Here is a 19,621-nt window from a genome sequence, read left to right as displayed (position 1 = left end):
ACGAAATTAGAGGGTGGAGGTGAGGTCTAGTGGTATTCTGAAGTGAGAGCCAAGGGTCTGGCCCCACCTGGGGGTGGGTGGCACTCCTCTCTGACCACCAGGCACCCGGAGAATGAGGAAAGACAGGAAGGAAGAAGAATGCAAGGGTCAGAGTCAGTGAGCCTGGGGCTGGAAGCTGGATCCTCAAAGGAGGGGTTGAAGAAACAAGGGACATTGCAAACATTTCCAAAGCTCCAATGGGCTATTGCCTTATTTTGAGTTCCCCCAGAGCAGAATTTCAGATAAGAACTTAGATGCAGGTAGTATATGTAGGAGCTGACCCTTGAAATGAGGAATAAGGAGAGTGAGCCACGGAAGGATGGAGAGCCGGTACAAGGCGGGTTTGGCTGAGCTGGCTACCACTACGGGCAAGTGAAGCTCATCCCCACTGGGGGCTTTTTGGGGAATCATGAGAATGCCTCTCAGACTTGTCCCTCGAGAGAGCAGGAAGCTGGGCATTGACCTAGTCCTGCGAGCTGCCCCCGACCCCCGGATGTAGCTGGGCAGGGAATCAGGAGACTCCCCCAGGTTTTGGAGAAAGGCTTGAAACAAGGGAGCTGAGACACACAGCAAGGGCACAAAACAGAACTTTGTACGTGTGCCTGGGAATCCTCCACTGCAAATATAGCTGAAGTGAGAGGAGGGACAAAGGAATGTGTCCATGGGCAGAGGGAGCAGACAAGTCAGGAGCTGATCCCGAGGCAGAGCCAGGTGAGTTATTCACCATCCCCAACCTGGAGAAGGCAGAGGCAGTGTCAAATGCCCTCAATGCAATACATGGCACTCTGCAATGAGGCATTCCTGGGGTACCTGGCTGGCTCCGATGTTGGAGCACATGACTCTTGACCTCAGGGTTATGAGTTCAAGCCTTATGTTGGGTGTGGAGATTACTTAAAAATGAAAAAGGCATCCCTTTGCAATTAACTGCAAGAGCTACAATTTATTGCATGTGTATTGGCTGACAGATGCAGGGATGAGTTCTTTCCACATGTATCTCATTTAAACCTGAACAACCTTAAGAAGAAGTTCGCATCAGGGGCATCTGGGTGGCTCAGTCGGTTGAGCATCTGACTCTTGACTTCGGCTCAGGTCATGGTCTAGCAGTTGTGGAATCAAACCCCTCATTGGGTTACTCACTGAGCATGGAGCCTGCTTGAGATTCTCTCTCTCCCTCTCTCTCTCCCTCAAATAAAAAATAATATAATAAAAAGAAGGTCCCATTATCATTCCCACTCTACAGAGGACAAAGCCAAAGCTTGGGTGGAATATATCATTTATCCAAGGTCACCAGACTAAAAAGGGAAAGAGCCAGGACTGGAACCAGGTTCCTTAACCCCAGCCCCAGCCCCATGCTGCTCATTCAAGGGCACTTTATCCACATAACTGGACAACTGGTAAAATTTGGATAAAGTTTTTGGTTAGATGATAGTACATCAGTTAATTTCCTGATTTTTAAAACTCTACTGCGATTATGGCCACATGAGAATCTCCTGGTCTTTAAAAAATTTACACTGATATGTTAAAAGCAAAGAGACATTATGTCCACAGTTTACTATCAAACAGTTCAGGAAAAAATGTTATATGTATGTGTGTGCATGCACACACACAGATTAAATGTGGTAAAATATTAAGTATATGAGATTTTAGGTAAAGGATGTACAGCAATTATTTGAATTATTTTTGTAACTTTCCTGTAAATCTGAGATTATTTTAGAATCTTAAAAGTTTTCTAAAATCTAAAATCATCTAATCCCATGGAGACTCATTTGCCTCATTTTTTCAAAAGAGTGATTAAAAAAAATAAATCCCACTCCATTGCAAAAGGCAACAAAGAAAGGGTTATTATTGGCATGGGAAATGTCTGGAGGAAACTATCAGAAAAGAGTCCTGGCCCTGAAGGGTTTCTTGGATATTTGAGTATTTTCTTCCCCTCAGGATCTTAAATTTCTTTGGTAGCTGAACCTTGGGAACCAATGCCCAAGATCATGGTCCCTACAAAGCCAAGTAGAGCTTGCAGACATGCTGGTCTCATCCCGTGCTTGCCAGGTTCAGCCACTGGGAGGATAGAATTTCAACCCAGCCTTTCCTGCCTGCCCCATGCATGAGCAATTCAGCTCTTGGAATCTTGTCTTGTGTGAATCTCAAGGCTGAATTTGGCCTCAAGGTCCCCCAGGTATGGTTCAAGGGGATGTAATGCTGAAAATGGGAAGAATGCCAAGGGTCTGGAAAAGGAGTGGAAGGGAATTATTGCTGGAGGGCATTGAGGATCGAGCCCTGGTTCCGGCCCAGACTCCATTGCTTAGACAATTCCTTCAGACCCTCTTGGCCTCATTTTCCCCATCTGTAACAGGAGGACTCATAATGCCGACATTGCAGCTTTCATCTACTCATTCGTTCCCTCAACGGCATTTTCTGAGGACCCTCTATGAGCCAGATGCTGGACCAGTCACTGGGAGTAGAAGAGTAAGTTGAGAAGATGTGGTCACTCCCTTCTGGAATTTATCACCTTATGCAAGGAGATTGACAGCAAGCAAACAAGCAGATAAGTAGCTGAAATCCTAAAGATTGAATAAGTGCTAAGGATGAACCAATGGCAGACTGTCAAAGAATAAAAGGATGGTTGGTGATCTACTTGGATAGGTGATCAGGGAAGGCTTCTCTGAAGAGGTGGCACTTTACTAAGGGTGAAGGATACCAGTCAGGAGAAAAGCATTCTTGAGATCATTAGAGGTGATCAAGAAATAGTCATGAGATGATTAGTGCCTCTTTCTTCCTCCTTCCTTCCACCTTTGGCCAAGGCAGGTAGCCAGGTAACAAAGGGGCAAAGCCACGTTGTCCAAAAGGTCAGCAGCCCTTTTGGGCTGGGATCTTCCCAGCAGCCTCCCCGATTTCTGTCCCTGCACACACAGGAGCTGTGCCAGAAATCAGTGGGAGGAATGAGAAACTCCCTTACCATATGGTTGGCAGATGCCGGCAGTTCCCAGTGCTGACACTGGGGAGGAAGCCAAACTGCCTTTACCCGCGCCCTTCCCATGCCACAGGCAGGGCAACCTCTCTGAAATGTCCCTCAAAGGGACTAACAGGAGTTGTTGGATAAACACCCCTGATCCCTCACCCTCGGGTAGAATAACACAGTCGCTCGGGGGTCCCCCATGGCACTGAACCTTGGTTGCTCAGCTCATTAACACTTCCTGTATTTACTTCCTTCCTTTCCCTGTCACCTTCCAGCTCCCATCGCTGATGCTGGGCTCACCTCCCGCGTAAATCATCTGCATTCCAATTCTAGTGTCCGGGTCCACCTCAGAAGGGGCCAACCTACCACAGTATTCAAGGATTCCTTAGTAATCTACATGGAACTGTGGGCTACTAAACTTGTGAGCCCCCCAATGACTGGGGCAACCTGTCTTTTGGCTTGTGATTGTATCCCCAACATCTCACACAGTACCTGGGACAGAGCAGGTGCTCAATAAATGCTGAATGAGAAACTGACCTCGCAGAGCTAGGCAAGTCTCCCCAAGGGCAGACATCAGACCCAGCCCTTCCCAGGAGAGAGCCCTGGGGGATATTTGGCCTCCAGGGACCTCGGGCACCTGGCCTAGGCATGAAGTAGGCCCCACGAAGGGGACCAGAGTGGGAGGGGCACTGGCAACAATTAGGGGAGTGAGGCTGCCCAGCAGCACTGGGCTGATGCGGCCTCCACTCAGCCCCCTCTGCGGAGGATCCCAGCTCCACTGGGCATGGCTCACCATGGCGCATGTGCAAGCAGCCACAACACAGGGGGCATTTCAGTTAGTTCAGGAAAGGTACAAGAGCATGACAAACATATGTAATTTGAAAATTGGCCAGTCTTTTGCAATAATTTAGAGGCGCTAGTTAGGAGCAATAGAAACCCCCCAATTACTGATGTTTAAGGCTGGCACTGTTGCTGGCTGAATATTTCATGCATAAATGAACTTCCACTAGGCCACCCGCTGCTTCTGATGAGGCTCTCGCGGGCTTTATTGCCCGGCGCCCAGCGGGGTCCCGCCAATGGGCCCCGTGACGGATGATGCATTGTTTTGAGGCTTAAATAATGCAGTGCGGGACAAGCTCAGTGCTGGTGCACTTTATTTACATATCAATTGAGTGGCCACTCTGAATATGAAGAAATATGAGAGGAGAAGTCGCTGGCACTGAATATTTCATGGCCGTGGGCCCTGCAGGAAGTGGATGTCCCCAGCCCAGAGCTGGGCCTGGCCCTGTGCTAGAGAGAGCTGGCGTTAATAGTCTGGGAGACGAGGCAAGAACAATCTCCCAAGCCGGGAGGGGAGCCACTAACTGGAATTGATGAGCCCCCTATCATCTGGACATGGCCTGCCGCTGCTTTTTCAAGTCAGCAAAATATCGGCTTCCTGCCTCTACCTTGTGGTTCCTGGAAACTTCTACAGAGAAGGGACTGTGTTCAAGCCAACACATCCTGACTTCTCAAGCCACGTGGAGGAAGGAGAAGTAAGCAGAGCGTGGAAAATGGCATGCTCCACCAGGGAGGCCCTCGCTGTTTTTGAGGGTATGCCAGAAGATAAGTCAGGGGGCCCAGCTTGGCATCTCCCCTCTGAAATGTCTCTGGGATCTCCCATCCCTGCAACAGTTCACTTACCGATTACCGCGCGCACGTGCCAGGTGCCTTGCTAAGTGCTGCAGATACAACCGTGAAAAAAAAATAGTCTCTGTCCTCATGGAGTTCACAGTCAAGTGCAGAAGACAGAAAACAAAATGAGAAATTATATTGGTTGAATGTATCAGCTGTCTATTACTGCTTAATGAACTACCCCCAAAACTTAATGACCTAAAACAATAAGCATTCATTATCCATCATGGTTTCTGTAGGTGAGGAATTTGCAAGTGGTTTAACTGGGTGTTTTTGGCTCAGAATTTCTTACGAGGTTTTGGTCAAGATATTAACCAGGGCTGTGGTCATTTGAAAATTTGATTAAGGCTAAAGGATCTGATTCCAAGGCAACTCACTCACATATAGAGAAAGAAGGTGCTGGCTGTTAACAAGAGGCCTTAGTTCCTCACAATATTGACCTCACCATAAGTCTACTTAAGTGCCCTCCCAATATGGCGGCTGCTTGAGTGCCCTCACAGCACAGAAGCTGGCTTTTTCCAGGTTGAGTGATCCAAGAGAACAAGCTGGAAGCAGCAATGTCTTCACAAACCATCATTCTACNGCCAGGGATCCCCATTGGGGGGTCATCCTAGAGGATGGAGACCAGACCCTGTGGAGCAAGTGGACGCATAAAGAAAGGCAGCTGGTCTGGTATAAGGGAATCTAGTAAGGCTTCCTAGAGAAAATGACATGTGATTAGAGACCTAAAAGACAAAGTTATCCGGGCAAAGAGGAAGGGGGAAAAGAGGGAAGCAGAGGGAATACCCAGCATACAACAGCCCAGAGCCAAGGGTAAGGGGAGCCCAGGGAACTAAAACACAAAGCTCCATTTGGCTGGAGCTCAGAGAGGGCATTAAATGGTTGGCTCCATTGTGAGGGGCCTGGGGAGAGTCTGGAGGGTTTGAGACCCCCCCCGGGGGTATGGAGGACCCCAAGTCTGCTGCACCCAAGTTATGGTGGCTGAGTCTGGGTGAGTTTGAGAAGATGCATTGGAGAGATGGAGACAGAACCCTGAGTCAGCCCCAAGCTGTGGCATAATCTATAGGATTCAGGTTAGGGTTAGAGGCAAGTTAGACATACATTTAGAACTACAGAACTGGACAGAGGTCTGTCTCAAATGCCACCATCCCACACTCACTTGCTGGCTCTGTGATCCTGGACAGATCACTTACCCTCAGTGGGCCTCGGTTTTCGCATCTATAAAGTAGGGATAATAGTAGCACCTGCTTTATAAAGTTGTTGGGGGTGTCGATTGAGATGAGGCATCTGGCACATAGCATCCACTATCCATAGTAAATTCTTGTGGAGTGTAGGAGGCCTTCACCTGTGTCAAAGTGCTTCTCTCTGGGACCTAGAACCCCCCCCACCTTTCTCCCCCCACTTCCTGCCCAACTTCCAAGCACTACCTAATATTCTGCTCCTGAGAGTCTAACTGCCATGCTCCCCCACCAGATTAGAAGTCCCCAGAAGTGGGCAAGGCCAGACTAACAGGCGCCTTTGGGACTGACCACACTCTAACAGCTCCGTGCTCAGCTAGGTGAGTTTCCTATTCTCTGCATTCTAACATTTTCCTTCATAGCGATTATCACAACTTGTGAATTTTTAGTTAGTCACGCACTTGTATGGGCTTTGCGGCTGCTCTGTATTAGTTTTATTTTATCTTGCTCTTAGTCTGTTGACCAGAACAAAGGCTCCACGAAGCCAGGGACCACGTGCCGTGCTTACTCCTGTGGCCCCAGTGCTGACACCGCACCTGTAAACAACAAAGCCTGGCAGACAGAAGTGGAAGAGTCTGGACCAGACTGCCAGGGTTTGAATTCCAGGACCGGTACTCTCTAGCTATATAGCTTTGGGCAATGGAGTACCTCAGTTTTTCCCTCTGTAAATTGGGGTCAATAGTAGCACCAATCTCACTGGAAGGATTAAATGGTATTATATGTGAAGCCGTCAAGAACAGTGCTGGAGCATAATAAGTGCTATACAAGGGTTTGTTGGATATACAGATATAGTGAGGTGTAGACAGAGAAAGATACAGACATAATAGTAGGTGCTCAATAAATATTTGATGAATTAACAATGAGCTGAGTTTAAGAAAGGGACAGAGTCTTAATTGGGGCAGAGCCTGAGAGCGTCGAGGACCCTCACACGGGCAAGTTCCTTGATCTGAACAAAGAGACCTTGAACTTGGAGACCTTAGAAGTTGGTGGCAGTAGGGAAAGGCAGCTACAAGCAGACGCCTGGCGGGATGGGGCAGGGGCCAAAACAGACCCTCTGTGGAACCCCCACCTGGGACTGCTAGCCGGAGTACAGCTAAATCATACATTATTGATTTGTCAAACATATTTGCATATAAATAAGCATGATCATTCACGGCGGCCTGAATGGTGCCGCCTCCCCTCAGTGCCACGATTACAGATGGATGGCCCTAGTTAGACACGAGCCAGGGACGCGCTACCCCTGCCACAAAGTCAGCGGCTGATTTAAAACTACATTTATTGGAGCATGTAAGTGTGACAGCCTGGTGGTGAGTTTGGGATAATTAGTCTAAAAGACAAGATAAACGAGCCCTAAAACTGGTATTGTAACACAGACACCACTCCCCCCCACCCAGCCCCCCACCACCAGCTCAGCCCAGATGCCAAAAATACAGCCGATGATAATTAACTGGGAAATGTTAACAGGCAGGATTATGTTCCAATTGCATTTTTCCAAAGGACTTTAGAATTTTACACACAAGTTGATTGTGTTCCCCTCCCCCTGGTGATTAGACTGGAGAGGGGGATTCTCAGCTAAAAGCAGCAGCTGGGGGTGGGGTCAGACAGGCCCGGGCAAGGCCTCCGAGGCCAGGCAAGCAGGTGGCTGCAGCCAGCCGTCCCCAAGCTTGCACACAGACAGATCTTCAGGGTGAAGCACGTTGACCTAGGGAAATTATATCTGCCGTGTTAATTCATTCAGCACGGGGGATCGGCCATGAGGTTGGAGGCTGGCGTTGGCTGCCTCTGATGGATCAAGGGACCCAGCTGCTCGGCTCTATGCCATTCTAGAGACTCATCATCACAGGGAAACACACTGCTTGCTAACACTTCATTTTAATTGTCCCAAAATACACTGAGAGACTTGTAGCCCAGCGGGGCCAGCCAGCAAATATCAGGCATTACCTTAAAGATCAGCTGGGCCTTAGTAAGGAAACTGTGGTCGCAGGGCTGAGCGTCAGCACAGGGCTGGCACAGAAGGGAGGGCCTCACTCACTTTCAGTTCCTGTCCCAGGCTCCAGGCTCCCAAAGAAGGAGTGAGGGCTGCCTGTGACATCTGACCCACCCCATCAGCCCCTTTGAGGACTTCTTTTCTGGGATTTAAGCCTTATGGATCCAGACCGAGAAAGGGAGGGCCCTTTGGGGTTTGTTTGAGGCCCTCAAAGAAGACTCCAAATAGGGGTGCCTGGGTGGCTCAGTTAGTTGATTTTAGCTCAGGTCATGATCTCACAGTTTGTGAGTTTGAGCCCTGCGTGGGGCTCTGCTCTGACAGCCTGCTTGGGATTCTCTCTCTGACTCTCTCTATGCCTCTCCCCTGCTCATGCTTGCTCGCTCACTCGCTCTCTCTCTCTCTCCCTCTCTCTCTCAAAATAAATTAATAAACACTAAAAAGAAGATTTCTTCAAATGGGAGGCAACACAGCAAAGTATGGGGTCAGCAGAATAATGGGCCCCCAAAGATGTCCACATCCTGGTCCCCAAAACTTTACATGACAAGAGGGACTTTGCAGAAATGATTAAAGATCTTGAGATGGAGACATTATCCTGAACTTTACATGTGGGCCCAAAGTGATCCCAATGTCCTTATAAGAGGGAAGCAAAAGGGTCAGATAGAAAGAACGAGATTTAAAGATGTTACGGCCTTGGCCTTGAAGACGGAAGAAGAGCTACAAGTCAGGGATACAGGTGGCCTCTAACAGGTGGAAAAGGCAAGGAGATGGATCCTCCCACAGAGCCTCCAAAGGAAGGCAACTGTGCCGACGCCTGATATTAGCCCAGTAAGAGCCATTTCAGACTCTGACCTCCAGGACTGTAAAATAACAAATCTGTGCTGCTGTAAGGCACTAAGTACTCTGTTACAGCTACAGTGGGAAACTAACAGAGTCCCCCGTGTTCCCAGCCGGGCCTCCCCACATCCCGCTGCATGACTTTGGATAAGTCACTGAACTTCTCTCAACCTCAGTTTCTTCATTTCTAAAATAGGCATCTCTTAAACAGAACCTACAGGGTGCTTGGGTGGCTCAGTCGGTTAAGCGTCCAACTTCAGCTCAGGTCATGATCTCACGGTTCGTGGGTTCGAGCCCCGCATCAGGCTCTGTGCTAACAGCTCAGAGCCTGGAGCCTGTTTCAGATTCTGTGTCTCCCTCTCTCTCTGACCCTCCCCTGTTCACGCTGTCTGTCTCTCTCAGAAATAAATACAACATAAAAAAATTAAAATAAAATAAAATAAAAAACAGAACCTACTTCGTGGGGCTCTTGTGAGTATTAAATAAGCAAATGCCTGAAAAGTGCTCAGTGCCTAGTAAGGGCTCAATAAATAGCACTTAGTGTTGTGGCTGCGGCTGCCATTGTTGTCCCTCAATGCTGATCCTAAGAACTTGCCAGTAAAATAAAATTGATAGGAAGATACATATAGCCAGGGCACCTGGGTGGCTCAGCTGGTTAAGCATTCAACTCCTGATTTTGGCTAAGGTCATAATCTCAGTTTGTGAGATTGAGCTCCACATCTGGCTCTGTGCTGAGCATGGAGACTGCTTGGGATTCTCTTTCTCTCCCTCTCTCTCTGCCTCTACCCCACTCACAAGTGTTTTCTCTCTCTCTCTCTCTCTCAAAATAAATAAACATTCTTTTAAAAAGATGCATATAGCCAAATTAAAGACTGATCTAATCAGGAAATGTTTATTAATCACCTTCTGTATGCAAACTGCTATGTCAGGTACAGAGAATAAAATAGCAAGCAAAAAGGATACCCAGCACCTACCTTCGTGGAGTTTATAATATGGCAGGGGAGATCGTATGATTAGATTCTATTATATATTATAATATTATAATTACAGGTATGTTATATTATATTTATATTAAATAATCTCCCAAACAAGTGCTATGATTGAGAGATACTGAGTAGTACAAAATGGAGAGATGTGTCCTGCCAGACAGGTCAAGGAAGGCTTCCTAGAAGAAGCTGACTTCAAATATTTCAGCATATTTGGTCCTCTGGGACCATAAGAGTATGGATTCTTCTAAGCTGTGGGAGGAAAGACTCTGCCTATACCTCTAGGGTTATGCTTAGGCCTCTGAGGAATCTAAGAGGAACTCTGTCCCCGTATAAGGTCTACAAATGCCCACCACCATGGTAGGCCTTGGGAACGTAGAGAGACGCCGGCCACAGGTAGTCAAATAGGAAGTAGCGTGGGGCGCCTGGGTGGCTTAGTCGGTTAAACGTCCGACTTTCGCTTAGGTCATGATCTCGCGTTCGTGGGTTTGAGCCCCGCGTCGGGCTCTGTGCTGACTGCCAGCTCGGATCCTGGATTCTCTTTTTTGCTGTGACTCCCTCTTTCTCTGACCCTCCCCTGCTCACGCTGTCTCTCTCTCTCTCTCTCCTAGAAATAAATAAAAATATTAAAAAAAAAAAAATAGGAAGTAGCGTGATCAAGAGTGGCCTTGATCTGTTTAAGGGTGAATCTATCCCTTGAATGTTGGACCCCTATTTGACTCTATCAGGCTAGACTTTGTGTGTGAGTTTTAACCCTTAATGCACCGGTTCTAGCTGGAAGGTTAGAGGCCCTACCCTGAACCACAAACATCTGGGGTTCCTGTGGTCACCTTGGGTAGAGCTGCCCTCCAGCCCATACCTGGGCTCAGCCTGTCTTCAAGGAGATCATTATCGGGGAACGTGGCTAGTTTTGGAAGTATCCTCAATCTCCTAACATGATTTGATCTCTTAGAAACTTAAAATCCCGGCTATTCCTTTCATAGAACAAACTAAAAGAAGTAAAGCTTGATAAAAACATCCCAGCCAGGGAAAATGTCCGGAAAGCAGTAATGACCATAGGGAAGAAGAGGGCACAGTTCCTTGAGGATGTGTCATTATCTCTGACCTAGGGTTGGGGGGTGTAAGAGATTTGAGTATTTGTCAAAGAGGCTTGGGTTTAAAACAATTGTGTGGTCCTTTGGCATAGCCTTCAAGGAGCCTGGCGTGTGTGCCAGACTGTGCATCAGACAGCTACTGCTGTGTAACAAGTAATCTTGAAATCTCAATATATACAATAATGATCACTTACTTTTCAATTGTGGGTCTGCAGATCACCTGGGATTTGACTGCTCTAGGCTACAATTGTTGGGTTCTGCTGACATTCTATTGACCAAAGCAAGCCACATAGCCAAGCCCCAAGGCAGGAAATAAAGAAGTGTGTCCCACCCCTCATGAGTCTGAAACAGGGCATATTGCAAAGTCCAATTCAATAGAGCAGAAAGTATACTTCTTCCATGTACATGGGAAGGAGGGAAGGAGGAAATATTTGTCTGACCACCTTAAAACTCTGTCTGGGTCTAGTAGAGTATTCCTCTCTTCTTGGGATAGAGAAGAAGGTCTAGAGACACCCTCCCCCCCCACTCTGTGAATGAGTTTAGGCCACAAACCTCCATTCTGTGTACATGCTAAACCTTCTGCACACCACCTGACTCCCATGGTGACTCAAGTTGGCCATGTTCCAAAGCCCCTCATCAGTACTCGTTTCCAAGCTTAGAGTCACTACATAAAACCATAGGCCTCAGCTGGGCTTCTGGGCACATAGGAAATGGGCAAGAATCATCTATTGAATGAATGAATCCTTATGCACCACTTGGACACCATCCATTGGCCTCTTGGATGTCCTCTGCCTAAGCTCAATCCCACCTCCATTCCTGCTGTATACACAGCATGGCCAGGACTATCATATGAGGCTCCAGAACCCGCTCGCCCAAGCAATGACTGTTATAAGCTGCAGACCCTCTCTTTCCCAGCTTTCACAACACCGGCCATGCCATTGGCAGAAATTCCAAAACAGCTTATAAAAGGAGGATGTGGGAGACCACATCCCCAGAACGTTCTGGCAAAAAGCAAATATTGTGACAAACAATTGGAAATGTGGTGCATTTATCTGCACTTTCAGTAGCTGCTCATATGTTCACATTAAAACAGTTGAAAATGTATAATTAAAAATCTGTTTCAAAATGCGGAGAACATGTAAAAATAATTTACCCATTCACAGGGAAGAAACAAAAACAAGTAAGTATGAGCCGTGGGAAAAAGAAAAGAAAAGACAGCGAACCCCATCCAGACGCAGACCCCAGTGGATGGTTGACTAGAATACGTGTCGTGGTGCAACAGGCCCCAGTGTGGGACCCACAGGGTCTTGGCCAAGCCTGAAGCCTTTTCAATCCAGCCAATTCGATGCTGCAGATACTACCTGTGAGAGGCACTGTGGGGACAAACACTGAGTGAGTATTTGGCGAAAAGCCCTTTGCATGGTGCTCACGACTCAGATGAACGGGATGCAGGTCCCTCCTTGAAGTTTAACAGGACAGACAGACAAGCACCAGGGTGAAAAGACATATTAAATCACAAGCGTTTGCAACCTCCCCACCTCCCAGGTTGCTAAAGAGAAGTTTATCTTTAGGCCATTCTGACCTTCTTTCTCTCCCCTTGTCTCAGGGAGATCCTGAGTCTGCCAATAATTTCCCTGGGATTTTTTTTTTTTTTTTTTTACTCCTATTTGGAAAAATGTAGGGCAAAATCACTTAATAGAAAAGGAGGACTTGAAAAAGAAAGAGAAGTAACCAGGAAATCAAGAGCTATGAGTGGCCTGGATTAGAGCGAATTTTAGTTAGGAGTTGATTAAGAAGGCACCTGTGGAGGAAAGGAGGCATCAAAAGCCAGAGGAATGAGGAAAGAGAATTTCAAGTACTGCCTCGATTTATGATTTGGAGCCTCTTTGACAGTCTGAAAAATACCAATAAAATATTTAAATTGCTTTGAAGTCCTTTGTTATATGTGATTCTTTGAATGCAACTCCATGCTGAGACTGGACCATGTGGGGCCTTGGTTTTATCTGGGTTCCATGAGTGAATATGATTTAGGGGAAACATGCCCCATGTGAGGTGTGGACACAGCACCCTGACAATATAAAGAACAAAGCATCCCAGAAAAGGAAAGAAGGCTTCCCAAAGGAGGTCATGTTTGTGGATCCAGAAAGTTATGATCACCTTACAGGCATGAAGTGCAAAGGCATTCATTCCTGGTAGAAGAAATGTTAACTGCAAAGACACAGGGTGTTCAGGGAAACGTGAAAGTTCTGATGGGCTAAAGAAGAAGCCACAAAGCTCAATGGATGGACAGGAGCCACCTGGAAAAAGGCCGCAAAAGCCATTAGGAGAGGCTCGGCCTTCATACTGTGGTCAACAGGCAGCCTTAGGAGCACAGGAGTGACACCCCTGGTGTCACATTCACTCGACCCCCCTCCCAGGGAGGCTGCAGTCCCTAACGCCATCTGCCCTCTTCTGGACTCCATCCCCAGGCAAGTGACCAGGCGGAACAGAACCACGCCTCCGACATACTCCAGAGGTTGCTCCAAGTTTGCAGTGACCAGTGAAGAAAGAGATGTACTCCGGAAGATAAAAAACCCATCTTTCATCATCTGAATTCACATTCAGGGAACACATTTATCTCCAGTGAGCATGTTTCACAAACGTGCTTAAGTGGAAATGGACTTGATTTGAGCGGCGATGCAGTCTTAGTAGCAATCTGATGTTTTATTTTATTGTTTGCAATTAGTGACAAGTGAGGGAAATATTCAGATCGTGCCGTATCGCACAGAGCGTGTGTTATCCAAGTTCATCGCTCTGAAGGGAGGATGGGGGCTGAGCGGGCACAGCCATGAAGAACCTGAACCCCCAGAAAGGAGGCTGAAGACATGGTGTCTTCAAGCTCCTGACAAGAGCAGAGGCATTGTTTAAAGTAAGTAAGCACAGGGGTCTCTGGGTGGCTTAGTCGGTTAAGCGTCCGACTTTCGCTTAGGTCATGATCTCGCGGTTCGTGGGTTCGAGCCCCGCGTCAGGCTCTGTGCTGACTGCCAGCTCGGATCTTGGAGCCTGTTTCGGTCTGTGACTCCCTCTCTCTCTGACCCTCCCCTGCTCACGCTGTCTCTCTCTCTCTCTCCTAGAAATAAATAAAACATTAAAAAAAAAAAAAAAATAAAGTAAGTAAGCACAGCTGGCTGCTGGGATGTAGAGAACGTCCACGAAGGAAATCCTCTCCAGGGACAGGACAAACTGGGAGCCCAGGCCCTTGCTGAGCAAAAGAGAGGCCTCTGACCTCTCTGCTCACCAGCCATGAATGGCAAAAGGGCCAGCGGTCACTGTCCAGTATCACCCAAGGTGGGGTTCCTCACCTCGGCACTACTGACATTTTGAGTTGCGTAATTCTTGGGTTGAATAATGCAATGCACAGTACGGCATTAAAGGATGTTTCGTAACATCCTTGGCCTCTCCCCACTCAATGCCAGTGGCACCCCCTCCAGGTATGACAATAAAAAAATAGCTCCATGGGGGCACCTGAGTGGCTTAGTCAATTAAGCGTCTGACTTTGGCTCAGGTCATGATCTCGAGTTTTGTGAGTTCAAGCCCTGCATCAGGCTCTGTGCTGACAGTTCGGAGCCTGGAGCCTGCATTAGATTCTATGTCTCTCTCTCTCTCTTCCCCTCCCCTGCTCTTTCTCTCTCTCTCTTCTCTCTCTCTCTCTCTCTCCGTCTCTGTCTCTCTGTCTCTCTCTCTCTCTCTCTCATAAATAAACATTTTTAAAAAATAGCTCCAGACATTGCCAAATGTTCCCATGGGGACAAATCACCCCCAGTTTGGACCCATCTGGTCTAGACTCTGATTATCAGTTCCAAATCTCGGTAAGATGGAGGAGTCCAGGGTTTGTGAGACAAAGGTTTGATGGTTTAGAAATGCTCCATTCTGAAGAATCTAAGGATCCTCAACTTACCTCAACAAAGCCACCACTGCCCTCCCATGGACCTGGGTGGGGTCAAGGAGCATAGAGTCCCTTAGATTTGGTCTGTCTGGGACTTCAAAAAAGGCTCAGGGAGAACTGACTAGATGGCATGGAGTAATAGCATGAGAATGGATTTAGAGTTCTAAGGACCTGGGATGGAGCCCAGGCTCTTCACTTTGTCAGGGATGGTCCGTCTTTCACCAAGGTGGACACTCCTTTCCTAACTGTGCTCGAGCCACTTTAGTCTGCTGGCAGCTTTTTATATACCCTACATTTAACTTCAGGGTCTTTGCACATGATGTTACTTCTGCCTAGAACACTCTTACCCCATATAGACACATACCCGAAGCACAGACATATATACTCATGTACACACAGAGAGCTAGTACACTCACCCTGCTCACACCCCTGATGCCTGGACTTTTAGCTTCTCATGGTGTTCACTTCACAGAATCCCATGCTATTCACAATTTAAAAAGTACTGTAGGGGGGAGAGAGATGGCGAGTCTCTGGAGGCTGAGTGTCCTGTGCGGTGCGCAAGGAGGCCAAGCTCTGTGTCTCCGATTTCCAGCGGTCAGACCTGCTTATGTCTCAGCATTTCTCCAGGACCAACCTACCCCAGGACAGTGTAGAACACAGCACATTCACCTGTCCCCCAACCACCATGCTGGTTCCAAGGCTGCATCTCTCCACTGGACTGGCGAGAGGGTGGTCAGCGTTTTGCTCCTGGGCCTAATTCCAGCTGCTTATTTGAATCCCAGCTCTGCGATGGACTACTCCTTGGCGGCAGCCCTCACGCTCCATAGTCACTGGGGCCTTGGACAAGTGGTTACTGACTACGTTCACGGAGATGCTTTGCAGAAAACTGCCAAAGCAGGCGTTTTGGCCCTGTCAGCTTTAACCTTTGCTGGGCTCTGTTATTTCAACTATCATGATGTGGGCATCTGCAAAGCTGTCGCCATGCTATGGAAGCTCTGAGCGTTTTGACTTAATACCACGAGAATTGATTGTACACCTCTTTGCCTCTGCTCTGTCATGCCATTCAACTCAAAATAAGGAGGAAATAACAGATAAGTCCATTGGTGAGACAAACCTCTTCTAATCGCCTGGTTATTTTTAGAATTTAGTCTTTGAGGAAAAGGTTAGAGAGGAATTGTATCCAACAAATTTGGGGACTGAGTTCCTTGTTCTGGTCAGTTTATGGGGTTGTCTCCCAGCTTCTCACAAGACTCAGCATAACTAAACATTACATATGAGCTTCTCACAAGACTCAGCATAACTAAACATTACATTAGCTTTTCAGATTCTTAAAGGGAATTCAGCTTTATTACTATCAATACCTGATCAAACGTCTGTGTTTGTCCTGTAAACGATGGAGAAAGGGAAAGATTGTTAATTCACAAGTAAAGACTTTGCAGAAAATTAGTCAGTGTTTAATTTTTGAAACTTCCCTCTCTGTTCAGTTAATACCAGTTATTGATGGTTACAAGTCCTAGGGAAACTTTAAAGTTAGGAAATACTGCTATTTGACATTAACTCATTTCTAAAACCTGGGAAGAACTTCTGAGTATAGAAAAATTCCATATAGGGAAGAGGCCCCCTTATAGATGTATCAAAGTATTACAGATGCTGAACTGAGACTTAATCCTCAAATGTGTTTATTTTACTTATTCTAATAATGTTCTACAAATATAAAACTGTAGGTAATAAATTGTTATTTTCCCACTACAGGAATTTCTAATGTGAAAATGTATTCTATGAAAATAAAGTGTTTTTTTTAAATAAAATGCTATATAATAAAAAAAAAAAAGTACTGTAGGGAAGAAAAGGACAGAGGGAAGGTTGAAAACGAGAAAAAGAAGTAAGCCTGAGAGAGCATGCCCAGGAAAGAGAGACAGAGAGAGAGACACAAGAAGACAGAGAAAGAAGGAAAGAATTCCACAGTAGGTTTTTTTTTTTTTAATTTTTTTAATGTTTTTTATTTATTTCTAGGAGAGAGAGAGAGAGACAGCGTGAGCAGGGGAGGGTCAGAGAGAGAGGGAGTCACAGACTGAAACAGGCTCCAGGCTCTGAGCTGGCAGTCAGCACAGAGCCCGACGCGGGGCTCGAACCCACGAACCGCGAGATCATGACCCAAGCGAAAGTCGGACGCTTAACCGACTAAGCCACCCAGGCGCCCCCACAGTAGGTTTTTTTAAACGTAGAGATTAAAAGGCAATGCATTGATAAGTTGGGTTTTTCTCAGGAATGTGTGTATGTTCTCGACCACTTTCCTTCTAGTTTAAAACTAGACTTGCAGAACCTTCTAGATATAAATGAGGGGTAGCATCTGCATAATCTTATCTCATGTTTATATGGATCCCAACTGATAGGAGCCATCATATTCCTATGTAACAGCTGGGGAAAGTGAGGCTTAGAAAACATGTGTAACTTGCCCCCAGCTATATGGCTAGGGAGTGGTGGAGGCAGAATTTGGATACAGGAACATGGGGATTCAGAGCTTGCGCTCCTGGCCACACATGATGTGAGCTGAATGAGCTCGGCAACTGGAAGGGAACCGGCCCAACACTGGGCTGGGACCCAAAGTGGACGTTCAGTAAATATTTACTGAATGAGTGGAACCAGAGGTGGGATTCACTTCAGGGAAATTTTAATCCAGTTCTGTTCAGTCCCGTCCCCGCCCCCGCTCACTTATCACCGTGTAATTGAAATAATGCCTATCGACAGAGACTCACAAACAACTGCTCAATTTTCCTCAAAATTCAATTAAACTTCGTTTATTCTGGGGATCGATCCAATTAAAAGAAGGAAAATTTCAGATGGTCTGAGCAACACCATCCGTCTTCAAGCATAGTGTCTGCCCCAGTGATGTAATAATTCGCCCAATCAATGCTTTAAAAGCATTTAGCAGTCTTGATAATGAACTTTTGTCAAAACAGCCTTGCAGAGCAATAAGTGCCTGCAGATTAATATGAAGTCATAAAGGGCTAATGCTGTGGGGGGTGCGAGTGGCGACATGAATCAGTTGAAGCCATGGCCCGCAGCCTCCACACCTTCTCAGAGCTAGTCATGGGCAGTGGTTTCAAGCCCCAGAAAATGCTGAATGCATGTCCCCATTTCTGCTATCTGTAGGTCTCTCTCCCTGCCATGGTCTCAGCTTACCCAACTCCACCAGCCAGGGGCCTGGGACACCCCAGACCCAGATGGTCCCACTCAGGACAGTTGGAGAAAATGTCCAAAGTAAGGAAGGCTTTGCTTGGAAGGGCTTCCACTTGACCATCTCTGAAAGCTCTTGCTTTAAACATGGTCTTTGAACTGCAAGGAACCCCTTTTCTACTACAGATCTTTCCTTTCCCTTGGGAGTGTTCAACTTATTAGCTGTGTGACGTTACGCAAGTTACTTCAGGTCTCTGAGCTTTACCTTCTCCATATGTAAAGTGGGGATGATAGCATTTATTAGATGCTCAGGGCAAGGAGGCTGGGTTGGATCTCTAGGCAACAAGGATGCAAAGAGTACTAAGATTCAGCCTCTATCTTGAAAGAACTCAAAGGCACTGGAGAAAAGCAGGTGAAACAGCCACAATGTAAGACGCTAGTGCTGTTAAGAGATGTCTGAACCCAGCACTGGAAACAGTGCCTGATGGATCGCAGGGGCCCTCACCAGGGCAGGGACCCTTGAGCTGGGTCTTGACCCGAGAGCAAGTGTTTTCCAGGTGAGGAAGAGAAGAGAGGATGTGCGGGCGGAGGGAATTGCCAGGGCAGAGGCGTGGAGGACGACAAGGAAGGACACACACAAGGTGCGCAGCCTGAAATGGAGTCAGGAAATGGAAGAGAACAGGTGGGCTCAGCCATAGCTTCATAGGTCTCATTTGCCAGGCTGAGGGGATTGTCCTTTTTTCTAAGAGAAATGAGGAGTCAAAGAAGGTCTTAAGCAGGGGACTGATATGAGGAAAATCACACCCAGGAAAGTTGGGTTGGTGGGGATGGGACCATTGGAATGACTCGGGTGAGATATGATGGCGGCCACGGTGGTTTCACCACAGAGCCCCATCCCCCCAGGAACCCCCCCAGCGGCCCTCTACCCACACTGAACACACCCCCAACCTCCTTGTTCCCATCAAGTGTCCCCCTCCCACCAGGCAGGAGACCCAGGAGTCCTTCTGCACGCTTTGCTTCTCCATTCCTCACAATCCCTAGGATGTCATCATTAGCCTTCCACCTGGACCCCGTGTGGAAGGACATGATGTCCCAACCCCAAACTCTTAAGCTTGCTTTTAATCCAAGGAGACCCCCTTGCCACTCTGAGAGGGTGGCCAGGATGCCAAGTGTCCCCTGCAACCAGACCTGGACACGCCCAGAGCTGTCCCTGGTCCTGGCAGCCTTGGTCCAGGGAAGAAGAAGGGAAAGATGCTCCCCAAGGTCAAGGCAGTTCACCTCTAGCATCAAGGCATGGCAAGTCGCTTCCTGCAGAGCTGCGCTGGGCTGAGCCGGGTGAGCCCCTGGGGTCTGGGGTGGTCCATGGAGGGCTGGTTCTCCATTGCCCACACCAGTCCATCCAGGCTGGAGGACACCTTGGGTGGTCAGCATTCTCACCATGGGGACCCAGGCTGTGGCTCCAGCGTCCAGCACTAACAAACCCTTCATCCACTCATCTCCAGGCCTAACTGTCCCCTGAAAAGCCAGCAGAAAATCTCAGGGGCTGGCCAGTCCTTTAAAACCTGGGGGATCTGGGTGGCCAAAGGAAAGAAGCTCTTGCTCCATTTGCTGGAAGTCACTGCACCCCTAAAGGATGCCAGGCCCTGACCTGCCATCACAGAGTCATGGGATTTGGAAAGAGGAGGATTAAGAATTAAAAGAAGAGGGAAAAAGA

At 47.5% G+C, this 19,621-nt stretch overlaps 1 protein-coding gene across 1 annotated transcript; it reads left to right on the top strand.

The window, feature by feature from the left end:
• Positions 1 to 15,246: 15,246 nt before the first annotated feature.
• LOC144243713 (succinate dehydrogenase [ubiquinone] cytochrome b small subunit, mitochondrial-like) lies at positions 15,247 to 16,005 on the top strand. Its single transcript, XM_077778848.1, has one exon. It carries the CDS (start codon positions 15,250 to 15,252, stop codon positions 15,727 to 15,729), a length of 480 nt encoding a protein of 159 aa, XP_077634974.1. The 5' UTR covers positions 15,247 to 15,249; the 3' UTR covers positions 15,730 to 16,005.
• The last annotated feature ends 3,616 nt before the right edge of the window (positions 16,006 to 19,621 follow it).

This window comes from Crocuta crocuta, unplaced genomic scaffold (genome assembly GCF_008692635.1).
Source record: "Crocuta crocuta isolate KB4526 unplaced genomic scaffold, BGI_CrCroc_1.0 scaffold248, whole genome shotgun sequence".
In the NCBI taxonomy this organism is placed as follows: domain Eukaryota; kingdom Metazoa; phylum Chordata; class Mammalia; order Carnivora; family Hyaenidae; genus Crocuta; species Crocuta crocuta.
The sequence above is the reverse complement of the archived record's forward strand: the minus strand, read 5'-3'. Positions and strand labels throughout refer to the sequence as shown.